General features: G+C 44.4%; 1 protein-coding gene across 1 annotated transcript; it reads left to right on the top strand.

The window, feature by feature from the left end:
* Positions 1–12,295: 12,295 nt before the first annotated feature.
* lepb (leptin b) lies at positions 12,296–23,881 on the top strand. Its single transcript, XM_051691082.1, has 3 exons — positions 12,296–12,551; positions 13,703–13,847; positions 23,112–23,881. The coding sequence occupies exons 2-3, from the start codon at positions 13,707–13,709 to the stop codon at positions 23,475–23,477; spliced, it is 507 nt and encodes a 168-aa protein (XP_051547042.1). The 5' UTR covers positions 12,296–12,551; positions 13,703–13,706; the 3' UTR covers positions 23,478–23,881.
* Positions 23,882–27,193: the final 3,312 nt, after the last annotated feature.

Genomic DNA, 27,193 nt, shown 5'->3' with positions numbered 1-27,193 from the left:
TAAAAACCATCAAGTATGATTGTAAAATATTTTATTGATACAATCCTCAAGAACAGATAAATATAGTAAAAGAACAGATCACACAGTCACACCTTCCTCCCTTCCACTAAACTGTTTTATATATTTTAATAAAGTGTGATTCTTTCAATGCATTAGATCTGTATTAGAAAAGTATTGAAAAGACAAGAAACATGCTTAAGAAAAGGCTTAAATGGGACATAAAACCCAATATAAATGGCAAACAGTCTCCCTTTTGGCATGACATGCATAAGATATGAGAGCTGGGTATTCAGCCAGATCCATGGGTATCTTGCTATTGTGCTTTATTGCCCCAGCATTTATCCCCATAACTTCCTGCCCATTCACCAGGACAAGCTGAGTGCTTTGGTCATGTGACTCTACTGTCCACAGGCCTTCCCATTCCCTCTGTTCTTTTCTATAAAATGATAAGATCATGTACTTCAGCACATGAGAGACCATATGCTTAATAAAATGCATAAATAATGTTCCCCAAATTAAGATTTGTTTCAATTTTAGTAATAAATAAATCTTTCAGGTCTCTGATTAGGAGCAGAATGAAGTCAAAGAAACCCGGCCAGTAAAGACATGGTTTATAACATTACATCAAATTGAAAGCTTAGAGAATGTAATCTGATAAATCAAAGTATTTCCTGTCTTTTTTTATTATTATTATTTATTTATTTTTTATTATTATTAAATGCATAATCCCTCCTGTACTAATGACAATGTGACACTTATGTTTGAGACTGGGTTAGTCCTTTTGAATTAGAATCCAAAAACATGGCACACAATTTGTGTCACCATGTAGCCTTGGGATATAGAGCAGTGCACTGCCGATTTTATCAGCATTGGACTCACTATTGTGGAACCACTTTTTGGTTCTCCATGTTGTAACGGACCTTTTGGTGTCACTGCTGTAGACCAACATTGTTTAAGGAGCTAAAGGTGTGTGACTACTGGTTTTGCAAATAAAGGTTTACATTTCATAAATTATTGAATTATTGTTGATGCACTCTTCTAGACATGTTTCACATGTAACCATCATAACTGTCTAGAGTACCTTCAAATGTTATATGATCTTATTTTTGTCATTAAAATATGTTTTGTGTATTTCAATGTTGTGTGAATCCTTTCTGCATCCACAATTTCTTATAGCTGTATGGGCCTCACAGTGTGAAGTACTCTTAACAATTTACAATTCTAAAATTACAGTGATGTGAAAAAGTATTTGCTGATCCTGATTTCTTCTGTCTTTGTGTATTTTTTATACTAAATTGTTTTAGATCTTCGAACGAGATATAAACAAAGACAACCTGAGTAAACACAAAATACAGTTTTCAAAAATATATATATATTATATATACTTTAGTTCAGCCAGGGGCAGACTGGCCATAGGTAGAACCGCTACGAAACGGGGCCGAGTGGGCCACCGTGTTATGCCAGATGGGCCGCAACAGGCTGAAGAGGGCCGTAAAACGGTGCCGCGATATGCCGAAGGGGGCCGCAATATGCAGAAAAGGACAGCGACAACCCTAGTGTGTTTCTGATAGTGGCGTTATGAACAGTGACCTTTATTGATGTGAGAGAGGCCTGCAGTTACTTGGATGTTGTCCATGGCTTTTTTGTGACTTCCTGGATGAGTCGTCACTGTGCTCTTGGAAGAATTTTGGAAGGTCGGCCACTTCTGGGAAGGTTCAGTACTGTGCCATGTTTTCTCCATTTTGAGATAATGGCTCTCACTGTGGTTCTTTGGAGTCCCAGAGCCTTTGAAATAGCTTTGCAACCCTTCCCAGACTGATGCATTTCAATCATCTTTTTCCTCATCATTTCTGGATTTTTTTTTGAACCTTGGCGTAGTGTGCTACTGGGTGAGACCTTTTAGCCAACTTCATGCTGCTGAAAAAGTTCTATTTAGGTAATGATTTGATTGAACTGGGCTGGCAACAATCAGGCCTGGGTGTGTCTAGTCCAGCTGAACCACATTATTTTTCATAGATTCATAGTTTCATAGATTTGGGGAAATAGTAACTAAGGGGGCAAATACTTTTTCATTCAGGCCCAGTTGGTATTGGATAACTTTTTTTAGATTTTGTTTGTATTTTTGAAACAATTTTGTATGAGATATACACAAAAACAGAAGAAATCAGGATGGGGGCAAATACTTTTTCACAGCACTGAAAATTAGTTTCAAATGAGCACATATGTTCAGTTACCTAAATACAGGTTCATGTTAGAAATAAATCCCTGCTAATTTCTGTGCTCAAATAACACAAGGCAGCCAGAGTCTAGTTCATGCCTGACACAACAGGAGTTTGCCCAGGATAATGCCCCTGTAAGTTCATCTCATCAAATTCACAGGAACATAAACACGATGCACAACCATTCCTCAGTCTTTTTTTTTCTCCCTGTGGCTGACATCTGGCCAGATGACCATAAGCCCCCTGGAATTCTTTGTACTTGTATTCCTAATTTGTAAGTCGCTTTGGATAAAAGTGCATTTTATCCTAAATATACAGCTAAAGAATCACACTTGTGACCCTTTATTCAAAAGTTCTGCTGTATGAATGCATTGTACTTTATGTCACGACTAGAGCACAAAAGCACAAATAAACGCAGACCTGCAAAAGGCAAGGAGATTCCGCTTGTGGTCTCAAGAGTGCTAATGCTTCTTTTCTTCTATAGAAGTGCTTTAACAATGTCTATGTTACATGTTAAAAATAATTGCATGTAAAAAATTATAAATGACTGAAGTGTGCTAAATACTTTAGGGTCAGGAAGGAGGGGAAAAAAAAGAGTAGAACAGAGAGCGAATGGATATTCCCTCATAAAAATTTAGATCACAATACATTTTCCAATATAATGTATGCCAAACATTTCTCCATATCTGTTATAAGAAGGCCAGGATATAAGAACACAATTATGAGTGCAAAAGCTCATATTCTTATGGTTAATGCTCTGGTTTTGACATAATTTTGTACATGTGCAGTTTTTGAATTTTGAGATTGATTTGCCTTATTTTGTCTTAAGTATTTATGGCCTGATATCCTAAAGACTTTGGTGCCTTCAAAACAGTTTCTCTGAAAGAACATTGGACTTCATTCTCAAGAGCGAGGGTGAACCAGAGTTTTCTGGTGGTTTTTATGCTTCAGGTAAAAAATAATTGACCTAAATTAATTTCTCTTGAACTGTCTAGAATTTTGAATATGTTTGAATATGTATTTTGAATAAATTACATTTTACTTCTATAGGACTTTTTGACAATACTGTTCCAAAGCAGCTTTACAATGAATCTATTAGTTATAGTTTAGTGTATATACCAGAATGTTATTTCAGATTGCATTAGTTACATATTTTAGTTGCATTACCTACAGGAAAATGTTCCACAAGTATATAAGTGTTTATCTGACAATGAGGCCATGCATATGCACACGTGCATAGACACACATGGTTACTTAGCTAAATGAGTACAGTGCATATTTTTTTTTTTTCATTTAACGTTAAATACATTTATTACTTACTAACCTTATCTCTACCCCCAAACATTTTTTTTTGCAAAGTTTATTTATTACTCTTTTTCCAATTGAGGAAGTCTCCAGAAGTCCCCAAAGGTTGGTTTTATAAGAGCTCATTTCTGGGGATAATTTTACCTGCAGTCCTACTATGTGCACAAGTTTCAGCTGGGCTTCCCCTTCGGGGACGGTCGCCCAGTTACAGGCCGACGCCGAAATGACGGACATGCTTTCCCGGGCGGCCGCGAGCGTCGGGCTAGAGTGGAACCCTCCGCTCTCCCCTGAACCCTCGCGGCTTGATGATTGGTTTCTGGGCTCGCGGCGCCGCTCAGACCGGCCGCGCCCCGCTCCAGTGCCATTCTTCCCGGAGGTGCATGAGGAGCTGACGAAGTCGTGGGAGGCACCTTTTACTGCCAGAACCCGGCTCCGCAGTTCCCCCGCTCTCACTACCCTCGATGGCGGGGCGGCCAGGGGCTATACGGCGATTCCCCCGGTGGATAAGGCGCTCGCAGTGCACTTATGCCCGCAGAGCGCCGCCACCTGGCGTGGACGCCCTAAGCTCCCCTCCAAGCCCTGTAGGCTCACGTCGTCCCTGACGGCCAAGGCCTACAGCGCTGCTGGACAAGCCGCCTCTGCCCTGCACGCCATGGCTCTCCTGCAGGTCCACCAAGCCAAGGCACTGAAGGAACTGCACGAGGGTAGTTCCGCCCCAGATTTGATGCAGGAACTGCGCTCAGCGACCGACCTCGCCCTCCGGGCGACGAAGGTCACAGCGCGGTCTCTTGGGCGGACGATGGCCACACTAGTGGTCCAGGAGCGCCACCTGTGGCTCAACCTGGTCGAGATGGGCGAGGCCGACAAGACACGGTTCATTGCTGCCCCCATTTCCCAGGCGGGCCTATTTGGCGACATCGTTGAGGACTTTGCCCAGCAGTTCTCGACGGTAAAGCAGCAGACGGAGGCAATCCGGCACATCCTGCCCCGGCGCGGCTCAAGACCCCGCACCCCGTCTGCTCGTCGCCAAGGGCGTCCCCCTGCGGTGACTGCACCGGCTCCGCCGCAGCCCGCCCCTCCGGCCCGGCCCCGGCGTGGAGCCCACCGCAGGAAGCCGACGCCACCCGTCTCTCAGCCGACACCGAAGAACCCACGGAGGTCTTCGAGGCGCCCCTGAGACGGACAACCCAGGGACGAGGGAACCCACTCACCTGGAGCTGGTAGAAAGACCACTCCATCCCCCGGTGGAGGGCCGGGTGGAAAATCTTTTGTTGCCTTTTCGTTTGATTTCGCCGTACGCCCAAGTGGCTGCGGTACCCAACAGTTCAACAAAAGAGCGGCTTCCTTCCTCCCTGGGTCACATACCCGTTGTGTACGGTCGTCACTACGACTACCGTCCACGGGCTTTATCTTGCAGGATTGGCGCTCCAGCGGTGCCCTTTTCGCCCCTGAGCGCCCAGCTGTGGCACAAATCCACCCCCGATGTGACAGCCTCCACGGGTCGCGAGGACAGGCCTCTTCCTCCCCCGTCCCAGGCTGTTCCGGGGGTGGTCACAAGGAGCCAGGTAAGTGCTTCGATGTCCCTAGACTCAGCACGGCCACGACGTGCTGTGGCACCTCGCGCTCCGCCCCGCCGCGAGGCCCCACCTGCCGGTACGTCCGACGACGTTGTCCCCTTGGTTCCCCTCGCACGGAATTTGGATGCATGGCTTGCACTTCCCAATCCGTCGCGGTGGTTGATCCGGACCGTCCGACTCGGCTACGCGATTCAGTTCGCCAGGCGCCCGCCCAGGTTCAGCGATACTCACTTCACCTTCGTCAAGGGCGAAAACGCTGTTACTCTGCGCGCGGAAATCGCTACCCTCCTACGAAAGGGCGCGATAGAACCTGTCCCTCCAGCCGAGGTGAAGAAAGGGTTTTACAGCCCCTACTTCATCGTACCGAAGAAAGGCGGTGGGTTGCGGCCAATCTTGGACCTGCGAGTACTGAACCGGGCTTTACACAGACTCCCGTTCAAGATGCTGACGCAAAGACGCATTTTAGCGAGCGTCCGGCATCAGGATTGGTTCGCGGCGGTAGACCTGAAGGACGCGTACTTTCACGTCTCGATCCTTCCTCGACACAGACCCTTCCTGCGGTTCGCGTTCGAGGGTCGGGCGTATCAGTACAAAGTCCTCCCTTTCGGCCTGTCCCTGTCTCCTCGCGTCTTTACGAAGATCGCAGAGGCTGCCCTTGCCCCGTTAAGGGAGGTGGGCATTCGCATTCTCAATTATCTCGACGACTGGCTAATCTTAGCTCACTCTCGAGACGTGTTATGCGCACACAGGGACCTGGTGCTCTCGCACCTCAGCCGACTAGGGCTTCGGGTCAACTGGGAAAAGAGCAAGCTCCTCCCGGTTCAGAGCATCTCTTTTCTCGGTTTGGAGTTGGACTCAGTCTCTCTGACGGCGCGCCTTACGAACGAGCGCGCCCAGTCGGTGCTGGCCTGTTTGAAGGCGTTCAAACAGAAAACAGCGGTTCCACTGAAACTTTTTCAGAGGCTCCTGGGGCATATGGCATCCTCGGCGGTGGCCACCCCGCTCGGGTTGATGCATATGAGGCCGCTTCAGCACTGGCTCCAGACTCGAGTCCCGAGACGGGCATGGCGCCACGGGACACACCGCGTGGCCATTACACCGGTCTGTCACCGTCTTTTCAGCCCTTGGACCGACCTCTCGTTTCTACGAGCAGGTGTTCCTCTAGAACTGGTCTCCAGGCGCATCGTGGTCACGACAGACGCCTCCAAGACGGGCTGGGGCGCTGTTTGCAACGGGCACGCAGCCACCGGCCTCTGGACGGGTCTGCGGCTGCGTTGGCACATCAACTGCCTCGAGTTACTGGCAATTCTGCTCGCCCTGCGGAGGTTCCGGCCGTTGATCCAGGGCAAGCACGTGCTAGTTCGGACAGACAGCACGGCAGCGGTAGCATATGTCAACCGCCAAGGCGGTCTGCGCTCCCGCTGTATGTCACAACTCGCCCGCCGTCTCCTCCTCCGGAGTCAGCAGCACCTCAAGTCGCTGCGAGCCACTCATATCCCGGGCAACCTCAACGTTACAGCGGACGCGCTGTCACGGCAGGTTCCCCGCAGGGGAGAGTGGAGACTCCACCCCCAGGTGGTCCAGCTGATTTGGAGTCGATTCGGTCGGGCTCAGGTGGACCTGTTCGCCTCCCAAGAATCCTCCCACTGCCCGCTCTGGTACGCCCTCACCGAGGCTCCTCTCGGCATAGACGCACTGGCACACAGCTGGCCCCCTGGCATTCGCAAATACGCATTTCCCCCAGTGAGCCTACTTGCACAGACACTGTGCAAGGTCAGGGAGGACGAAGAGCAGGTCATCCTGGTAGCGCCCTACTGGCCCACCCAGACATGGTTCTCGGACCTCACGCTCCTCGCGACAGCTCCCCCTGGCAAATTCCCCTGAGGAAGGACCTTCTTTCTCAGGGACGGGGCACCCTCTGGCACCCGCGCCCAGACCTCTGGAATCTCCATGTCTGGCCCCTGGACGGGACGCGGAAGACCTAGGTGGCCTACCACCCGCGGTGGTAGACACGATCACTCAGGCTAGGGCCCCCTCTACGAGGCGCCTGTATGCCTTGAAGTGGTCTCTGTTCGCTAAGTGGTGTTCTTCTCGACACGAAGACCCCCAGAGATGCGCAGTCGGATCAGTGCTTTCCTTCCTGCAGGAGAGGTTGGAAGGGAGGCTGTCCCCTTCCACCTTGAAGGTGTACGTTGCTGCCATAGCAGCACACCACGACGCAGTGGAGGGTAAGTCCTTAGGGAAGCACGATCTGATCATCAGGTTCCTAAGAGGCGCTAGGAGGCTGAATCCCTCCAGACCGCTCTTCGTTCCCTCATGGGACCTCTCCGTAGTTCTTCAGGGCCTACAGAGAGCCCCCTTTGAGCCTTTGCAGTCAGTCGAGCTGAAGGCACTCTCCCTGAAGACTGCCCTCCTGACTGCGCTCACTTCCATCAAGAGGGTAGGTGACCTGCAAGCGTTCTCTATCAGCGAAACGTGCCTAGAGTTCGGTCCGGGTTATTCTCACGTGATCCTGAGACCCCGACCGGGCTATGTGCCCAAGGTTCCCACCACTCCTTTTAGGGACCAGGTGGTGAACCTGCAAGCGCTGCCCCAGGAGGAGGCAGACCCAGCCCTGGCGTTGCTGTGTCCGGTGCGTGCTTTGCGCATCTATTTGGATCGCACGCAGAGCTTTAGACTCTCTGAGCAGCTCTTTGTCTGCTTCGGTGCACAGCGGAAAGGAAGCGCTGTCTCCAAGCAGAGGATCGCCCACTGGCTTGTTGATGCCATATCTATGGCATATCTCGCCCAAGACATGCCGCCCCCGGTAGGGCTACGGGCCCATTCTACCAGGGGTGTGGCGGCTTCTTGGGCTCTGGCCAGAGGTGCCTCTCTAACAGACATTTGTAGAGCAGCGGGCTGGGCAACACCCAACACCTTTGCAAGGTTCTACAACCTCCGGGTGGAACCGGTTTCGTCCCAGGTAGTGGCACGCAACACAAGCGGATAAGCCCGGGATAGCCGGCCGGGTGTATCGCTTGCACGTAGCGCCTCCCACCTCCTTTTGAGCTGAAGACGTGCGCTGTTAATTCCCAGTAGTGTTCACAAAAGTTGTTCCCTGGTTGATTTCCTCCGAGCCCTGTGGCAGTCGAGTCTTCGGAGAGGCTCACTGCCGGCCCAGTACACGTGCTATCTAAGAGCCCGGTGCTGGGGTAGGTGCTCCACATGTGGCGGTTCCCTGTAAGGCTAACCCCATGCGATCTATATCTTCCGCTAGCTCGTTTCCCTGCTGGCAAACGGCGTCTTCCTTGGGCAGAGCCCCTCTGCCCCAGTCTCCATGTTGTAGTACCTCCTCCCCCATTGGGCAGGATCTACCTTGAAGGCTCTCCACATGGTTGGAAAGACCATGTGATGTATTCTTCCACTTAAATATCCCCCCTCTTGGGGCGAGGTGTGGTCTCCGCAGTGTCCTCCCCTTGGGAGGGACACCCCCCGACTAGACCTGGCGGCCCAGTCGGATAATCCCCCTTCTTTTTTAGGGAGTGGAAAAAGAGAAGGGGAAAAGAGGCCACGACTGGGTTAAGCCCGTCTCTATCTTTGGGTAGTCGACTTGTCCCCAAGTAGGGCCGTTCGACACTCATAACTTGAATACTTCTCACACTGTATTCATCTCATCTCAACACAATCTCACACAGAAAGGTACTCATATTTGGAGAGTTCCAAATATCCTGCTGTGTTCACGCAGCACATGATTTCCAGACAGGACCCCCCTCACTCCCCACTTCCAGCAGTCTGCATGCTTTTAGAACATTCATTTGAGGCAAAAGCAGGTTGAAAGCCAATCTGAATGACCTCAGATCAATGTCGGCTGAAGCCAGTAATCTGCACACATGGAGACTTCTGTGGAAAAAAAAAAAAAAAAAAACACAATCAAACCAAACCCCTAGAGGAACTCTCAAAATTACATGACTCACAAACCCACATGATTTATGAAAAACCAAATGTAACATTTCTCAAGGATTATGTTACCATTTCTGTCTGATGACACAATGAACAATACAATGAACACTTCTGGTGTAAAAAAAAAAAAAAAAAAAAAAAACCTAGAGCAGTAGGAAACACTCAGTAATTTTATATTAATTCCTTTCTGATTATTCTTCAATTTAATCTCATTAAAGCATATCGAACAGGCAATTTTCGAAATACAGGAAATTACTGATTCCCACTGTTTTTGCTGGCTCATGCTCTGGCGGGTTGTATGCACAGTAATGATGACCTAAGGAAGCTGTTACAGATGGTTAAAATCCTCAGGCTTTCATGAATGATGCTATAAATCTGTGCCAATCTCTTATACTGCAGTCAGACTGAATCTGGGATTAAACTCTAGCCTCTGACATTAAATTGGAAAAAAACTACAGCAAGTAAATATGCATCAGAATATAAAAAAATAAAAAATATAAAATAAAACAGATGATTTAAGTATTGTTAGTTTACGAGAAGAGCAGAGTGCCCTTTTACTATCAGTAATCCAATGTTCTCAAAACTCAGCCAGAGTTAAACACACACACACACACACACACACACACATTAACATAAAGTGAAAATACATGTATACACAACAGACACACACAATACACACATCATTTGTTGTGCATACTGTATGTAAGTGCAAACACAATGTTCTGTATTTCAGGTCCAACAAAATGTATCATCTCTGTCTGCACATCCATTTGCTTCAATCTCTTACACATTACTGAATCTCAATGGAGCATGAATTAATGTGTGAATAAATGTGAATAAAATGGTTATTTTCTGTTGAACACATAAATGAAGATGATGTAAAGCTAAAAATGTTATAAATATGTAAGTTTCTGAGTAGAAGCTATTTGTTTTCATACTTTATGGTTGAGCCAACAAATTTTTTTTTTTTTTAAGTGATCATTGCACTATAGAATAATGGAAGTGTTGTCATATGTTACATACAGTATACAGTAGTTGTGCAATAATTTGAATTTAAAATGAATTTATCATTCCTTTGGATGAACAGAAATAGTATTCATGGTTGTTTGATTTATTAATTTTAAACATACATGTATTTTTAACGTTTATTTTAGTTAATAAGTTTACAGTTTGTATGTTAATTTAATGCTGTTTTATTGTAGACACAATAGAAGTGAACTTTTTCTTGTTAATTATCAGAGCAATGTGCATCGGTCGGGCCTCAAAGTGATTCATTTGGTCATCTTCCACAGAAAACAGTGACTTGACTTTTTTTTTGTTTGTTTTTTTTTTTTTATCTTTTTTTGACCCAAAATGACCTAAAGCCTTCTTTTTTTTTTTTTTTTTGGCAAACAAAAGGCTTTGGGTCATTTTGGGTCAAAAAAAGATTTAAAAAAAAAAAAAGAAAAAAAAAAGCCAAGTCACTGTTTTCTGTGGAAGATGACCAAATGAATCACTTTGAGGCCCGACCGATGCACATTGCTCTGATAATTAACATTAACAAGTTCACTTCTATTGTGTCGTGTCTATTGCTGTAAGAAAATTTCAAACAATAAAACAGCTTTAAATGAACACACAAACTGTAAACTTATTAACTAAAAGAAACTGTTAAAAATACTTTTATGTTTAAAATTAATAAATCAAACAACCTTGAATACTATTTCTGTTCATCCAAAGGAATGATGAATTCATTTTAAATTCAAATTATTGTACAACTACTGTATACTGTATGTAACATATGACAACACTTCCATTATTCTATAGTGCAATGATCACTTAAAAAATAAAATAAAATTTGTTGGCTCAACAACCATAACGCATAATTTAAGTACAGAAATGACATTGTGGGGAATACACTTGCACTTAAATAATTTAAACATGTTTGTTTGGTAAAATAGAACTTACGTGGGCATTTAATTAGTTGTTATTAAGAATTTGAGATTTTAGCTCTTTTAGTATTATTAATGTTGTTTTACTGTAAATAGCTGTTTCATGTAAAGTTACCATTAAAGTGATTAGTGTTCCCTTTGATGAAATGGAATCTTGTTCAATCCATGTAATTTTTTATTTGCAATGCTGAAGTGCAGCTTTATGTGCACCTCTTTGGGGAATCAAGTTTAATGACTGACCTCAGTCATTATTATCTCTAGAGTCCATTTAATTAAGTAGAAACAATTATACAAACGTTCATTTCGAAACAACTTGCTATGAGTTGTTAAATCTTATATATCTAACAAAGGTTTTTAGTTGTGCTGACATAAAATAACCATAAGTTGTATTTCCTTAAAAGAGTGATGCAAAAATGCTATCTAAACTATCTCAAATAAAGTTGCTTTTAAAGCATAAATTCATGCTGTTTGCAAATCTGCTGATCCCTAGAAAAGCAAGACAACTAAACCAACATTCTGCTATAGCAAGTAATGTGAAGCTAATGAAATCCAACACACATAATTTCCAGGAACTTACAACAGAAGCCTCAGGGAATTACATCACAGACATACATACACTAATTCGCATACACGTACAAAGTTTACACACACAGCAAACACGCATGCATTCACACATATTCAGAGCACTCAAAGGAATTTAAAAGTATTCCAGTCTTCAAACCAGTTTTATCCAGAAAACCCATCTGACCATTGTCTTTTCCATATGTTTGCATTAAACCTTTAAAAAATTCTACTGGCCATGATTGACTCATATTTATATTGATAAATAAGAAAACTTTGAGTAATATAAAAGTGAATCAATGTCTTTTTAATTATGAAGTCTGCATGCAATGACATAAAGAGTCACAAAAAACACGTTCCTGCAGATATAATGCTCATAACAAGCTTGGTGTGCCAACTGGTTGCAGTTTTGATTTGTAATATGTTATTCACAAAGCGCTTCATGCAACAATTAAATTGTTTTTGGGATGTTGTGTAACAGTTTTGTACCTAATTTTTGAGTTTATAGCTGTCTTTATTTCTTACTGTTCAGAATCTGGGAATAAATTAATACATTTACTATTTTTTGTGTTCTTTTATTCTTTTCTGTCCAATATGTGTTTTGACGCATAAGCCCCACACATAAAGGGTTTAAATACCCACTCAAGGGAGACTCCAAAACATGAAAAACACAGATGACACTCTGTAAAGGTCTGGGCATAAGCATATAGCCAAAAAGAGAGAAAAAACTCCCTCTGACACATATAAATATGGGGCTGTTGTAATGTTTTGATTCATTTGTCATGTTGAAGTATTTATCACATCTTTACAGGATGTGTCCTTAGCTGGAGTTCCTGGGTATGTTGTATTGGACCAGAACTTGTGGAAGGGTCTTCTACGGGCTCCGACCCCCTGGTGGACAACATGGGAACAAGACCAGACTGGCGCAGGGTGATTCACTGGGCCAATGAGTCAATCACCAACTGCTATAAAAAGGGAGAATCCTGCTTGAGTTTCTCAATGTGCACATCAATACACTAGAGGTAAGCACTTATTCACTCACATTTACACACACTCATGTGTACATAGACGTGAAACATCACAACATGACATATATATATATATATATATACAGAGTTGGGAGGGTTACTTTTTAAATGTATTCCACAACAGATTACAGAATACATGCTGTAAAATGTAATTTGTAATGTATTCCGTTAGATTACTCAAGGTCAGTAATGTATTCGAAATACTTTGGATTACTTCTTCAGCACTGGTAGATTTTTTCACTTGTTTTGACTATAAAAACTCTGCCAAGACAACAATACACATGTTAAAAATACATTCTCTGAAAAACGTAAATATCTTATGCAGTGTTGTTTCTAAAACAAGATAAATCAAATTGATCTTGTTTTAAGGATTTTTAGATATTTTTACAGGAAAACAACACAAAACATTATTATCAAGAATATGATTTTTTGCCCTAATATCAAAGGTCTTACTAGAAAAAAAGAAATTATGAGCCAACATGACTTTTCTTGATAAAAAAATACGATCGTGCCTGGTAACGTGCATGTAAAATGGCTAGAAATAGCATTTTAGCTTAGTGTAAAGCTGACAATTTACACAAGGTTTCTTTCTATTTCTTCTGCTCCAAACATACTTCTCTGTCTGCTTGTATGAATGTAACACATCATAAGAAAGAAACCGCTGTTCAACTGCACTTTGGATCGCATCATTTATATGTATAAATGTTTTCCATCTGAAAGGACTAAATATTAAATGAAACAAATGACAATAAAATGCAAAGTAATCTCTTCAGTAATCAAAATACTTTTTGAATGTAACTGTATTCTAATTATCAATGATTTAAATTGTAACTGTAGTGGAATACAGTTACTTATATTTTGTATTTTAAATACGTAATCCTGTTACATGTATTCCGTTACTCCCCAACCCTGTGTGTATATATATATATATATATATATATATATACACACAATGGATTAACAAAAGGTACACTTTGTAGTGGGTTTTTTTAAGTAGCTCACTAAGCAGAACTTAAGGAAGGTTTTGAATAAAGATCAACATAAAATACAGAAACGACATTTTTCAGGACACTCAGATACTCCAATACTACACACAACCAAACAAGCATTAATATCATTCTGCAATACAATTTATTCCTTTGCAGAAAGATGCAACCTTCCCTGATCTTTTGCTCCATCTTAATGGCATTCCTGGTGGCCCTTACCATCAGCCGACCCACAGCCACAGTGGATAAGATCCGGTTCATGGCCCGAACTACTGTGAGCAGAATTAAAAAAATCAAAGATGAGGTAAGGAGCATGCAGCATGTAGCTCATCTTCAACACAAGCTCTGATTCATTCTGAAAAATGCTGAAGAAATGTGTTGGGGTATTCTCAGAAGAGGTTTAGTCAAGCATGTTTCACTGGTAGAAAGCAATGCATCACAGTTGAGTTGCTCTAACTAGTGAGTACAGCAGCAGTAGAATTATCTCATTGATGTAAATCATAATGTAAAACAGAGCAATTATAGAAGTGACCCAGTTAAGCCAAATTTAAGTTTGACGTTTTCATATAAATGTTTACAGCCTTCCAATAAAGTGAGTACTAAATCAAATATTAATCTCTCATCTAAACACTCGTGTTATGCTTTGTCATAAACTGACAAAATGAGTTACTTGATGTAACAGTATAAGGATGGGCAAGGAGGAGACGGGAACCGGCTGAACAGTAAACATAAACTTTAATGATTTAAATGAACTTAAACCAGCATAAAACATAAGGACACAGACACACATGCAACACGGCCGCGTGCATCTCTCTTTCTCAGTAATTTATATTAAGACTCAATGTAAACACATAATATGTTTTTTGTTAATAAAACACACTATATTTTACAGTGTAGAGCATGTTTGTTATTGATGTTTAAACAAATAAAATAATTATTCTGCTTTTAAGCTATGAGCACTGTTACTTATAAGCCCACATGAAAAGAAAATTATATTTCTAGATAATAATTACAGACAGAGCAGTAAATCTTGTTTGAGCTCAAGAAGCTTCTAAAATATTTTAATTTAATGTGGTTATCAGCTGTTTTAATTAATCTTTTTTACTGCAGCTATTTTTGTGAACATCACTCAGGCAGTGTCCTGCACTAGCTCCAGATGCTCATCAAATCCATATTTTCAAATACAAATTATTGCTGTTAAATATAAAGAGACTAAATATTATCAAGTTGCATTTGATTTATTAATCTCTCTCTTTTTTTAAAAAAAATCATTCCTCATCCAGTTCGTTCATCTGACTCCAGAAAAAAAATAGCTTTTTGAGGTCTTTAAAAACAGTGAAGTTTTGGAGCAACTTCCAAAATGGGCACCAAATAGTGGTAGCACATGGTCCCAAATAACTCAACAAAGAAACATTTGATTGGCTCAAAATAATAACAAAATGATACCAACAAATATGTGCATTTCCTCTGCAACAAAAATTGTTTTTCTTGTTTTATGTAAAAAGTGAACTTTTTTTTTTCATGTCAATGTATTTTTTTTTTGATTTTTATTTTTTTACTTTAATCCAATTGGAATAAAATTCCTTGGCTTTGTTCACATATTTGAGTTGAAAACACACACACAAAAAAAATGACCAATTTCTTTACATTTTTTTTTGGTTTTATTTAACTTTGTTACATTTGTTGTGTTCCTGGTCAAAAATTACCGGCCATTGTGATTGGATTAGACTAAAAAATATAGAAACATTAAGTGTTCAGGAGCATCCCAATCCTTTAGGTGAACACATATGCTGATGTGTGTTTGCACACACAATGTCCTCGGACATGTCCACACACACAACACACACACACACAAACAAAAACACACACACACTCACACACACAATGTGTGTTGAGCGCCCTTTTGTGCATTGTCTTTCCATGTACACTCTTTAAGGAATATTTTAATCTACTTATCATATTATGTTGTGTTTGGGCTCATTTGAATCGGGATAGTCTGCTGTAAGTTACAATATGTCATTGTCTATGTTATATGTATGTTTCAGAAAGTAATAAGGAAAAACTTGACAAAAATTCACTCCTGTTTATTATATTTACATGTGTCAGTGGGAATTTCATACACTAATACTCACTGCAGTTTGGCCTCTGAGTGAAACAGATTTGCTCATTGCATTCTAATTTAGACCTTTGCAACTATATATAACACATGGCTATCTCATCTTTTTTATGGTTTTACCACCTCTGAATATAATTGTTGTGATAACAAATTTACAAATGATGAGAATGAAACAGTTCTTATTTGTCAGCAAATTAAAAGCATTATTTAAAAATTGGTATATATATATATATATATATATATATATATATATATATATATATATATATATATATATATATATATAGAATCAGCTATATGCATTGTAAGGTACAGATTCTAAGCTTTAAAATGACACGTATTTTGTTCAGATCAAGCAAGTGGTTATTAATTTATTAAGTAATTATTATTATTCATTTTATTTATTTTTTCTCAGCATGGAGTGCCCCCCACTGGCCTATATGCTCAGTTCAATTAATCCTACTTTCAATAAAAATATATTTAAAGGAAAAAAATATGCTCAAAAAAAGGAGTACAAAAACTGTCATAATTACTAACACAGCGGGAGCACAAAATGTGTTAGCACAAAATGAACACAACACAAGGGTTAATGGTATAAAATATAGTTTTAAGTATTCCTTTATTATTCTGTTTTAGTAGCATTTGACGGTGGTTCAGATTTGTCCTGCAAACATTTTCACAGACCCTTTACTGATTGGTTTGTAATTTCCAACCCATTCTCATATTAGCCAGCTAGATAATGTTACCTTGTTTAAATCATAAAAGTTTAAATAAGCTAAATTCACCACAGTAATGTTCAATACATCACAGAAATTCCAATGTTTAAGTTTGCAAGGCATAAAAACACACTTATACAAATTGTCCTGATTACTTGCATAACCTCCGTTCCCTGATGGAGGGAACGAGATGTTGTGTCGATGTAGGGTTCACTCTTGGGAGCCCGAAACACCTCTGGTCTTTGATAAAAGGCCAATGAAAATTGGTGAGTGGTATTTGCATGCCACTCCCCCGGACATACGGGTATAAAGGAGCTGGTATGCAACCACTCATTCAGGTTTTATGCTGAGGAGCCGAGACAAGGTCCAGCCATTTCAGCAGGTAGTTCAGCGTTGTGGCAGGAGGGACACAACGTCTAGTTCCCTCCATCAGGGAACGGAGGTTACGCAAGTAACCAGGATGTTCCCTATCTGTCACTCACTCTACGTTGTGTCGATGTAGTGACACTAGGGGTCTCTATACAAAACGCCGCAACTGGCTGAACTGTGTCACGTGAACTGGTGGTGTGTGACGGGCAGACCACTGTGTGCCTCGTAGCCGGCACACCAGGCCGACACGTAACCTCCCCCAACATAGTTATGAGTGTCGAACGGCCCTTTGGGGACAAGTCGACTACCCAAAAGATGGGTAGTCGACTTGGCCTCTTTTCCCCTTCTTTTTTTCCACTCCCTAAAAAAGAAGGGGGATTATCCGACTGAACCGCCAGGTCTAGTCGGGGGGTGTCCCTCCCAAGGGGAGGACATCGCGGAGACCACACCTCGCCCAAAGAGAGGGGGGATATTTAAGTGGAAAATACATCACATGGTCTTGCTGACCATGTGGAGAGTCTTATGGTAGATCCTGCCCAAGGAGTTGCTACAAACATGGAGACTGTGGCAGAGGGGGCTCTGCCCAAGGAAGAACCAGTTTGCCAACAGGAAAAAGAATTAGCGGAAGATATACATCGCATGGGGTTACCTTACAGGGAACTGCCACATGCGGAGCACCTACCCCAGAACAGGGCTCTTAGTTAGCACATGTACTGGGCTGGCAGTGAGTCTCTCCGAAAACTCGACTGCCACAGGGCTCGGAGGAAGTCAACCAGGGAACATAGTTTGTGAACACTACTGGGAAGTAATGGCACACGTCTTCAGCTCAGTGGAGGTGAAAGACGCTATGTGCAAGCGATACACCCGGCCGGCTATCCCGGGCTTATCCGCTTGTATTGCGTGCCACTACCTGGGACAAAACCGGTTCCACCCGGAGGTTGTAGAACCTTGCAAAGGTGTTGGGTGTTGCCCAGCCTGCTGCTCTGCAAATGTCTGTTAGAGAGGCACCCCTGGCCAGGGCCCAGGAGGCCACTACACCTCTGGTAGAATGGGCTTGTAGCCCTACCGGGGGCAGCACGTCCTGGGCGTGATATGCCATAGCTATGGTGTCAATGAGCCAGAGGGTGATCCTCTGCTTGGAGACAGCACTTCCTTTCCGCTGTGTACCAAAGCAGACAAAGAGCTGCTCAGAGATCCTAAAGCTCTGCGTGTGATCCAAATAGATGCGTAAAGCGTGCACTGGACACAGCAACGACAGGGTTGGGTCTGCCTCCTCCTGAGGCAGCGCTCGCAGGTTCACCACCTGGTCCCTAAAAGGGGTCATGGGAACCTTGGGAACATAGCCCGGTCGGGGTCTCAGGATCACATGAGAGTAGCCCGGACTGAACTCCAGGCACGTTTCGCTGACAGAGAAAGCTTGCAGGTCTCCTACCCTCTTGATGGAAGTGAGCGCAGTCAGGAGGGCAGTCTTCAAGGAGAGTGCCAAAGGCTCAAAGGGCGCTCTCTGTAGACCCTGAAGAACTACAGAGAGGTCCCATGAGGGAACGAGGTGCGGTCTAGAGGGATTCATCCTCCTGGCGCCTCTCAGGAACCTGATGATCAGGTCGTGCTTCCCTAAGGACTTACAGTCCACTGTGTCGTGATGTGCTGCTATAGCAGCTACATACACCTTCAAGGTGGAAGGGGACAGCCGCCCTTCCAACCTCTCCTGCAGGAAGGAAAGCACCGATCTGACTGCGCATCTCTGGTGGTCTTCCCATCGGGAAAGACACCACTTAGCGAACAGATGCCACTTAAAGGCATACAGCCGCCTCGTAGAGGGGGCCCTAGACTGAGTGATCGTGTCTACCACCACGGGTGGTAGACCGCTTAGGTCTTCCGCGTCCCGTCCAGGGGCCAGACATGGAGATTCCAGAGGTCTGGTCACGGGTGCCAGATGGTGCCCCGTCCCTGAGAAAGAAGGTCTTTCCTCAGGGGAATTCACCGGGGGGGGGGCTTTCGCGAGGAGTGTGAGGTCCGAGAACCACGTCTGGGTGGGCCACTAGGGTGCTACCAGGACAACCTGCTCCTCGTCCTCCCTGACCTTGCACAGAGTCTGTGCAAGTAGGCTCACTGGGGGAAACGCATATTTGTGTAGGCCAGGAGGCCAGATGTGCGCCAGCGCGTTTATGCGAGAGGAGCCTCGGTCAGGGCGAACAGGTCTACCTGTGCCTGTCCGAATCGACTCCAGATCAGCTGGACCACCTGAGGGTGGAGTCTCCACTCTCCCCTGAGGGTAACCTGCCGTGACAGCGCGTCTGCTGTAGTGTTGAGGTCGCCCGGGATGTGAGTGGCTCATAGCGACTTGAAGTGCTGCTGACTCCAGAGGAGGAGATGGCGGGCGAGTTTTGACATACAACGAGAGCGCAGACCGCCTTGGCAGTTGACATATGCTACCGTTGCCGTGATGTCTGTCCGAACTAACACGTGCTTGCCCTGGATCAACGGCCGGAACCTTCGGAGGGCGAGCAGAATTGCCAACAACTCGAGGCAGTTGATGTGCCAACGCAGTCACGGGCCCGTCCATAAGCTGGCGGCTGCGTGCCCATTGCAAACAGCACCCCAGCCCATTTTGGAGGCATCTGTCGTGACCACGACATGCCTGGAGACCTGCTCTAGGGGAACACCTGCCTGTAGAAACAAGAGGTCGGTCCAAGGGCTGAAAAGACGGTGACAGACCAGCGTGATGACCACGCGATGTGTCACGCGGCACCATGCCCATCTCGGGACTCGAGTCTGAAGCCAGTGCTGAAGCGGTCTCATATGCATCAACCCGAGCGGGGTGGCCACTGCTGAGGATGCCATATGCCCCAGGATTCTGAAAACATTTCAGTGGAACCGCTGTTTTCTGTTTGAACGCCTTCAAACAGGCCAGCACTGACTGTGCACGCTCGTTCGTGGGGCGCGCTGTCAAAGAGACTGCGTCCAACTCCAAACCGAGGAAAGAGATGCTCTGAACCGGGAGGAGCTTGTGCTTTTCCCAGTTGACCCGAAGCCCTAATCGGCTGAGGTGCGAGAGCACTAAGTCCCTGTGTGCACACAACATGTCCCGAGAGTGAGCTAAGATTAGCCAATCGTCGAGATAGTTGAGAATGCAAATGCCCACTTTCCTTAACGGGGCAAGGGCTGCCTCTGCGACCTTCGTGAAGACGAGAGGGGACAAGGACAGGCTGAAAAGGAGGACCTTGTACTGATACGCCTGACCCTCGAATGCAAACCGCAGGAAGGGTCTGTGTTGAGGTAGAATCGAGACGTGAAAGTACGCGTCCTTCAGGTCTACCGCCGCAAACCAATCTTGATGCCGGACGCTCGCCAGAATGCGTCTTAAACGGGAGTCTGTGTAAAGCCCGGTTCAGTACTCGCAGGTCCAAGATTGGCCGCAACCCACCGCCTTTTTTTGGTAAAACCCCTTCTTCATCTCGGCCGGAGGGACAGGTTCTATCACACCCTTCAGTAGGAGGGTAACGATCTCCGCGTGCAAAGTAGCAGCGTTTTCGTCCTTCACCAAGGTGAAGTGGATACCACTGAACCTGGGCAGACGCCTGGCGAATTGAATCGCGTAGCCGAGTCAGATGACCCGGACCAGCCATCGCAACGGATTGGAAAGTGCAGGCCACGCATCCAAGTTCCACGCAAGGGGGACCAAAGGGACAATGTCGTTGGACGTACCAGGGCCTCGTGGCGGGGCAGAGCTTGAGGTGCCACACCATGACATGGCCGTGCTGAGTTTAGGGACATCAAAGCACTTACCTGGCTCCTTGTGACCACCCCTGGAACAGCCTGGGAAGAGGCCTGTCCTCGTAACCCGTAGAGACTGTCACATCGGGGGCGGATGTGTGCCACAGCTGGGCGCACAGGGGCGGGGAGACTGCCGCTGGAGCGCCAATCCCGCAAGGAAAAACCCGTGGATGGTGGTCGTGATGACGACCGTGCACACTGGGTATGTGACCCAGGGAAGGAGGAAACCGCTCTTTTGCTGACCCTGGGTCGCCTGTCTCAGGGGCGCTTTGATGACCTTCGTGGGTTCTTAGCAGCCGGCCATGAGACGGGTGGCGTCTGCTTCCTGTGGTGGACTCGGCCAGGCCGAAGGGGCGGGCTGCAGCAGACCTGGTGCAGTCACCACAGGGTGACGCCTTTGGCAACGAGCAGATGGGGTGCGGGATCTTGAGCCGCGCCGGGGCAGGATATGCTGGATAGCCTCCGTCTGCTGCTTCACCGTCGAAAACTGCTCGACGGTGTCACCGAACAGGCCATTTTGGGAGATGGGGCAAGCAAGGAATCGTGTCTTGTTGGCCTCAACCATCTCAACCAGGTTGAGCCAAAGGTGGCGCTCCTGGACCACTAATGTGGACATTGTCCGCCCGAGAGACCACACCGTGACCGTTGCGGAGAGCGAGGTCAGTCACCGAGCGCAATTCCTGCATCAAATCTGGGGCAGAACTACCCTAGTGCAGCTCTTTTAGTGCCTTGGCTTGGTGGACCTGCAGGAGAGCCATGACATGCAGGGCAGAGGTGGCTTGTCCAGCAGTGCTGTAGGCTTTGGCCGTCAAAGATGACGTGAACCTACAGGGCTTGGACGGGAGCTTTGGGCGTCCGCGCCAGGTGGCGGCACTCTGCGGACATAGGTGCACCGCGAGTGCCTTATCCACTGGGGGAATTGCTGTATAGCCCATGGGTGCCCCGCCATCGAGGGTAGTGAGGGTGGGGGAACCGAGAAATTGGGACCGGGCAGTAAAATGTGCCTCCCACGTTTTTGTCAGCTCCTTGTGCACTTCCGGGAAGAATGGCACTGGAGCGGGTGTGGCTGCTTTGAGCGGTGCCGTGAGCCCAGGAACCAATCATCGAGCCGCGAGGGTTCAGGGGAGAGCGGAGGGTTCCACACTCTAGCCCGACGCTCGCAGCCGCCCGGGAAAGCATGTCCATCATCTCTGCATCCGCCTGTGACTGGGCAATCGACCCCGAAGGGGGGAGCCCAGCTGAGGCTTCTGCATCCAACTGGACAAGCCCGCTCTCCGATGCTGCGCTCGAGAGCTCATCAGCTTCGCAGGCTCCAAACAAGAGGTCGAACTCGCCGTGAGACGAGCCGGCGGACTCACCGGAAGCCCAATCGGGGCAGACGAGCTTGCTGGGGAATGGGAGGTCCGCGGGGGGATACCCGGCGGAGGTGATCCCATTGGAGTCCCCAAATCACCCCCGGTGCTAGCCGTGCTGGCCTCAAACCCGCAGGTAAAAGGACCGAGGCGGTGAGCCGCTGGGGTGACTTGTTTTCTTATGAAAGCAAGCCACGACCGCAACATTGCCATGGTCATGTTCTCGCAGTGAGAACATGAACCATCCACGAACGCTGCCTCCGTGTGGGTCGCTCCCAGACATGAAAAGACAGCGATCGTGACTGTCTGAAGTTGAGAGGTAATGACCGCAACCAGGAATAACACACAATCGGGAAGGCATCTTTAAAAAGATGCATCTTTAAAAAGACGTTCCGTGTGTGCCACTCTTTTAGAGAAATATACTCTTTCAGGAAGATATACTCTCTTTTTTCTGCCGAAGCGCCCAGGTTCTCTGCAGTGCACCAGTGCAGAGGAGGGAGAAGCCACTGAAATGCGCCGTCAGATCCAGCAGAGGTGAATGAACAGTTGTGAGAATTCAGCTCAATGAGCAAGACCATTCGGCTCCGAAGAGAAAATCTGAGTGGTTACATATCAGCTCCTTTTATACCCATATGTCCGGGGGAGAGGCACACACCACCAGTTCACGTAACACAGTTCAGCCAGTTGCGGCGTTTTGTATAGAGACCTCTAGTGTCACTACATCGACACAACGTCGAGTGAGTGACAGATAGGGAACGTCCTGGTTACTTGCGTAACCTCCGTTCCCTGATGGAGGGAACTAGACGTTGTGTCCCTCCTGCCACAACGCTGAACTACCTGCTGAAATGGCCGGACCTTGTCTCGGCTCCTCAGCATAAAACCTGAATGAGTGGTTGCATACCAGCTCCTTTTATACCCGTATGTCCGGGGGAGTGGCATGCAAATACCACTCGCCAATTTTCATTGGCCTTTTATCAAAGACCAGAGGTGTTTCTGGCTCCCAAGTGTGACCCCTAGTGTCACTAAATCGACACAACGTCGAGTGAGTGACAGATAGGGAAATAAGATTTAGTGAAAATTCAATATTGGCCCGATAGGGCAAGTGGTAGTTCCGTCAACTGGCCTTAAACGTATTACTGAAACTATTCTTATTGTTGGCTTCTGACTAGTAGCCTAATTTAAACAACACATTTTTAGTAAATTCAAGCCCATTTCTCACTTTATATCTGTCTCCCCAGCACTTCCAGATGGCTCCGGAGATTGACTTTGGGTTTTTTGACACCCCCGTTGATGGTCTCACTTCTGTCTTAGTTCACCTGAGCTATTTGCAATTGAGGCTGCAAGTGCCACCAGCTCAGCACCTGCAGCAAGTACAAGTAGACTTGGACACTCTTCTCAGCACACTTGAGGGACTGGCCATATCACAGGGATGTCTCCTTTCCAACACTGAGACCCCGGTGCACAAAGCTGAAACATCCTACCCCTTCACCTCCAACTACTTATACCTCCTGGAGCTCCAGAGTTACCTGGAGAAGCTCTGCGTGAACATGGACAAGCTAAAATGGTGCAAAAATACAGATAAGCCTGACACTTTTATATTATGAAATAAGTAAGCCATGTATAAGTACTTCTATGCATCATACTCAAAGAAACACACACACACACACACACACACACACACACACACACAAGGACTAGTTCTCTAAATTATTTGTTAACTTATTAGACTATTAGAATTTTCCTATTTGCACTGTTAATACTAGAGTAGTTTCTTACTCTACAACTTAAAATATTTCCTTAGATACAAGAGCATTCCATTTTCTAAGCTATATTTTAGCATTTTGACACATGCCGTTTTGTATTTCAGAAACCTTTTTTTGGAATAAATGAAGGTTGTAGCACTGAGAAAGTTTGGACTTGTATGTTGCATTTTACTGTGTGTATTGGACATAAATACAGAAGGATTGTGTTAATGCATTGTAAACTTTGAAAATGTTTTGAGCATCTTTGAGGCACCTAATACATTTTAATGTTTAAAACTGACAATACTCAATACACTGCTTTTGAGAAAATATCTTTATATCATATTTTTTAAACTTTTATTTCTACTTACATTAAATCTTGTGGACAGTTTTGCCACTTATTTTGGTGATCGTTGTGCTATACTGATAAGGTGGATGCTCTGACAACACGTTCCGCACATATCTTCACATCTTCACCCTCCTAACAAATATTGTCCATAACGAGCAAATTAAACATTAAACATCATTGCCACTAGAGGGCGAAATGCGACTGTCATATCCAGAGGTCGGAGATGGCGAAACAGAGCCATAATCAGCTGTCAGTCATTGAAGCTCTATGACAGTTTGGACACACCAAGATGGCCGCTCGAACACTTCTGGTGGCTTCACCTCCTGCTTGCAGTTTACCTTTGCGTCAGAGATCCAGTTCTATATACTGTATACTGTATATCAATGACATTATCACTTAAAACTTAAATCTTACAGCACAATCCTTTTTATTTTTAAATAAGGCACAACCTATTTTGAGCTATTTTCAATCTAAACTGTTGGCATAAAGGTACAGCTCCTACCTACTTGAATGGGGACAGACCAAAATCTCCAAAACGGTTGGTCAAGATCATGATGAAGGAACATATTTCAAATCAGAAGTGCAATCTGACAACAATGTTATCATAAATTGTGCTTCTTTAGCTCAGATCATGCTAAAAAAAACTATTTCATGCTGGTTCAGCCAATGCGCAGACACGTTCTTGAGTTAACTTACAGGTGATGTCTGTAAATGGTGATTGGCTCTTTTACCTGAAATGCGGGACTTCCTTTTCTACATCCATTGGCCGTTCCAACAGAGTGCAACAGTTGGGTTTCGGAAGTAAAAATCCCTTTTTTTTCATAGACTAATTAATGTTTATCGATAACTTGCAAACCTTTAAAGACAGGCCTACCATGAACTCCAAGGTTGTTCATCGATGGTATACAGTTCTGTTAAAGCCATCAGTCCACGTTATTTCAACTTCCCGTGGTCCAGTAGAGAAATATCTACCAGTCAGAAAATTGTGGCCAAGAAAACATGCCAAACAAGCCCTGAACCAACCACCCAGTCCCATGATTTACTGTGAATGACGCAATCTTGTCGGTTTCCCTTCACCCTCAAAGAGCTTATTTTGTATAAAACAGAATTTTTCGCAATAAAAAATAAACAATGTTGTTTCCATTGACTTTATTTTTTAGAGTAAATAGTGTGCGGCCATTATTAACCTTGAATGTGGACCTCTTCTGGTCAAAGCCACCTCCAGCTATTTCAGCAATACAAATATACTAATTTATACTGCTTTATATTGCAGGCTGGCTAAACACGTGATCATATTATTATCATTCATTATTATTTTCATAAACATTAGTTTGGAGTGCATATAGTTTTATCGTTTATCACATTTTGCCATTGTTTTATCACATGCTGTTGCAAAGGCAGATTGAATGAGAGTTCAGGGGCTGAAACGCTCAGTTCCATTTGTCACCAACCAGCTTTACATAACCAGGAGAGAGGAGAAAGAGAGCTGAAAGCTGCTGGGAAAATGCTGCTTCAACTTTGCGCCACAACGGCATCTTGTTTCATCTTGGCAAAATAATAAAACACATTATTTTCTCTGTTCTTGTCAGAGAGCATTCTCTCTTTCTTAGCAGTGTATAGTAAATAGACTTGCAGACCTTGCATTCAGCATGGCTTATGAAATATCGCCTTTGGAAATGCATAAAGGCAACATCTGAGGTTATGCAGGTACATATGAATGGAGTTTAACATGGAGACATGAAAATACTGAATCATTACGCTCATGGTAAAGTTACAGGATTTTTTTTTTTCTCACTTAAACAAAACACACAGCAACAAGTGATTGATTTACTTTACTTAGAAAATTAACCGATATTAGGATAGTATTCTGCTGTGCAACCTGTGGTTGTGTGATAGTTTATAAGCACATATCACTAAATTCTGGTCTTATTATCCTACTAGTTATTTACATTGCAATCAATGACGACAGAACTTTGTGACATTTGCTGGAAATGCAGCTGCTTGCTTACTTCCACAATGCAAAATAAGGTGGATCACGTGGACCTGGGAAGCTCATACCTCCAAATTGGGCATTAGTTACTATGACATATCACACATTCAAGTGGGAAACAAAACACCGAAGAAGCCAAACTTCAACAAATATGTAATGAACGATGGCAAAAGCTCTTTTTCTGTTTTACCGGTGAAAAAACATATGTGAATAAACCTGCATCTCTTACGTACTTCATATTTGATTTATTAATGCATGGTGTCTACTGTCTAACAAATTATTTATTAATTTGCTTAAAACAAACAGCAAAGGGCGAGTTATTAGTTGACTGTCATATATTACAAATTAATATTTAGTTGAAATAATTTTGCAAAATCATTGCTTCCCATCATCTTTCATGCCATCACACCCCTTCCAACATCCCAACTCGGAATCTCATGTATCATCTAGAATTCCGAGTTTCCCACTCGTTAATATGACTTCACTTGGTCATTCATGTGCTCAGAAATCGTAATTATGATATTTCCAGTTCCACCTGATTCGCACATTATAATCAACAACCTAAAATCAATAGTTCATTATGTTATTCACAATACTTCATGGTATTGTAGTTTGTGCCCTCGTGAAAGACGATAAGTAAACAGTCTTGTACTTTTGTCTTTTTGACCAATTTAAAATTTTCTTCTTTGCTTCAAAACAAAGTTTGTAATGTTGTGATTCACTTCAGAGCTGGTTGGATTGGTTAATGGCTTACAACTTTTGAATGATTTATGAAATGTCTATGGAAGAAATGAACGGGGGAACATACTTCCGGAACCCAGGTGACTGAAAAAGTGGGCGGACACTGTTGCGCTCCCATTCATTTTAACAGCAGTGGTCCGTCTCTGCTAAACTGTCTCTTGTGAAAGTGAATTGTAAAAATGTTAATCCTTAATGTTAATAACTATCGTCAACTTACTGAAATTCCAAAAGTGTACATTAGCCAAACTAATTATGGTTATTTAATTTGATTTGATTCTTTGTTTGTTTTCTCAGTTGTCTTGTGTCCGTCTGGTGACGCTAATCACCTGCAGGTGAATTCCTTAATGATGCTTCCTGTTTTCTGAGTTTACAAACGCTAATTTAAAGCATTTAGCACAGCGATATTCAGGTTAAATGCCTTTTATTCTGGAGTGAATTGATGTGCTGCTTAATTATTATTTACTTATTCGGACAAACTGAAGTTCTTTGATTATTGTG

Source organism: Myxocyprinus asiaticus, chromosome 47, assembly GCF_019703515.2.
Source record: "Myxocyprinus asiaticus isolate MX2 ecotype Aquarium Trade chromosome 47, UBuf_Myxa_2, whole genome shotgun sequence".
Taxonomy (NCBI): Eukaryota; Metazoa; Chordata; class Actinopteri; order Cypriniformes; family Catostomidae; genus Myxocyprinus; species Myxocyprinus asiaticus.
This window is presented reverse-complemented; position numbering and strand designations above follow the sequence as displayed.

What these genes read in the sequence shown, in the direction of transcription:
- lepb (XM_051691082.1), top strand. Translation starts at nt 13,707, where the DNA reads ATGCAACCTTCCCTGATCTTTTGCTCCATCTTAATGGCATTCCTGGTG. An exon ending in TTAAAAAAATCAAAGATGAG is followed by an intron (nt 13,848 to 23,111) that starts GTAAGGAGCATG and finishes CTGTCTCCCCAG; the next exon opens with CACTTCCAGATGGCTCCGGA.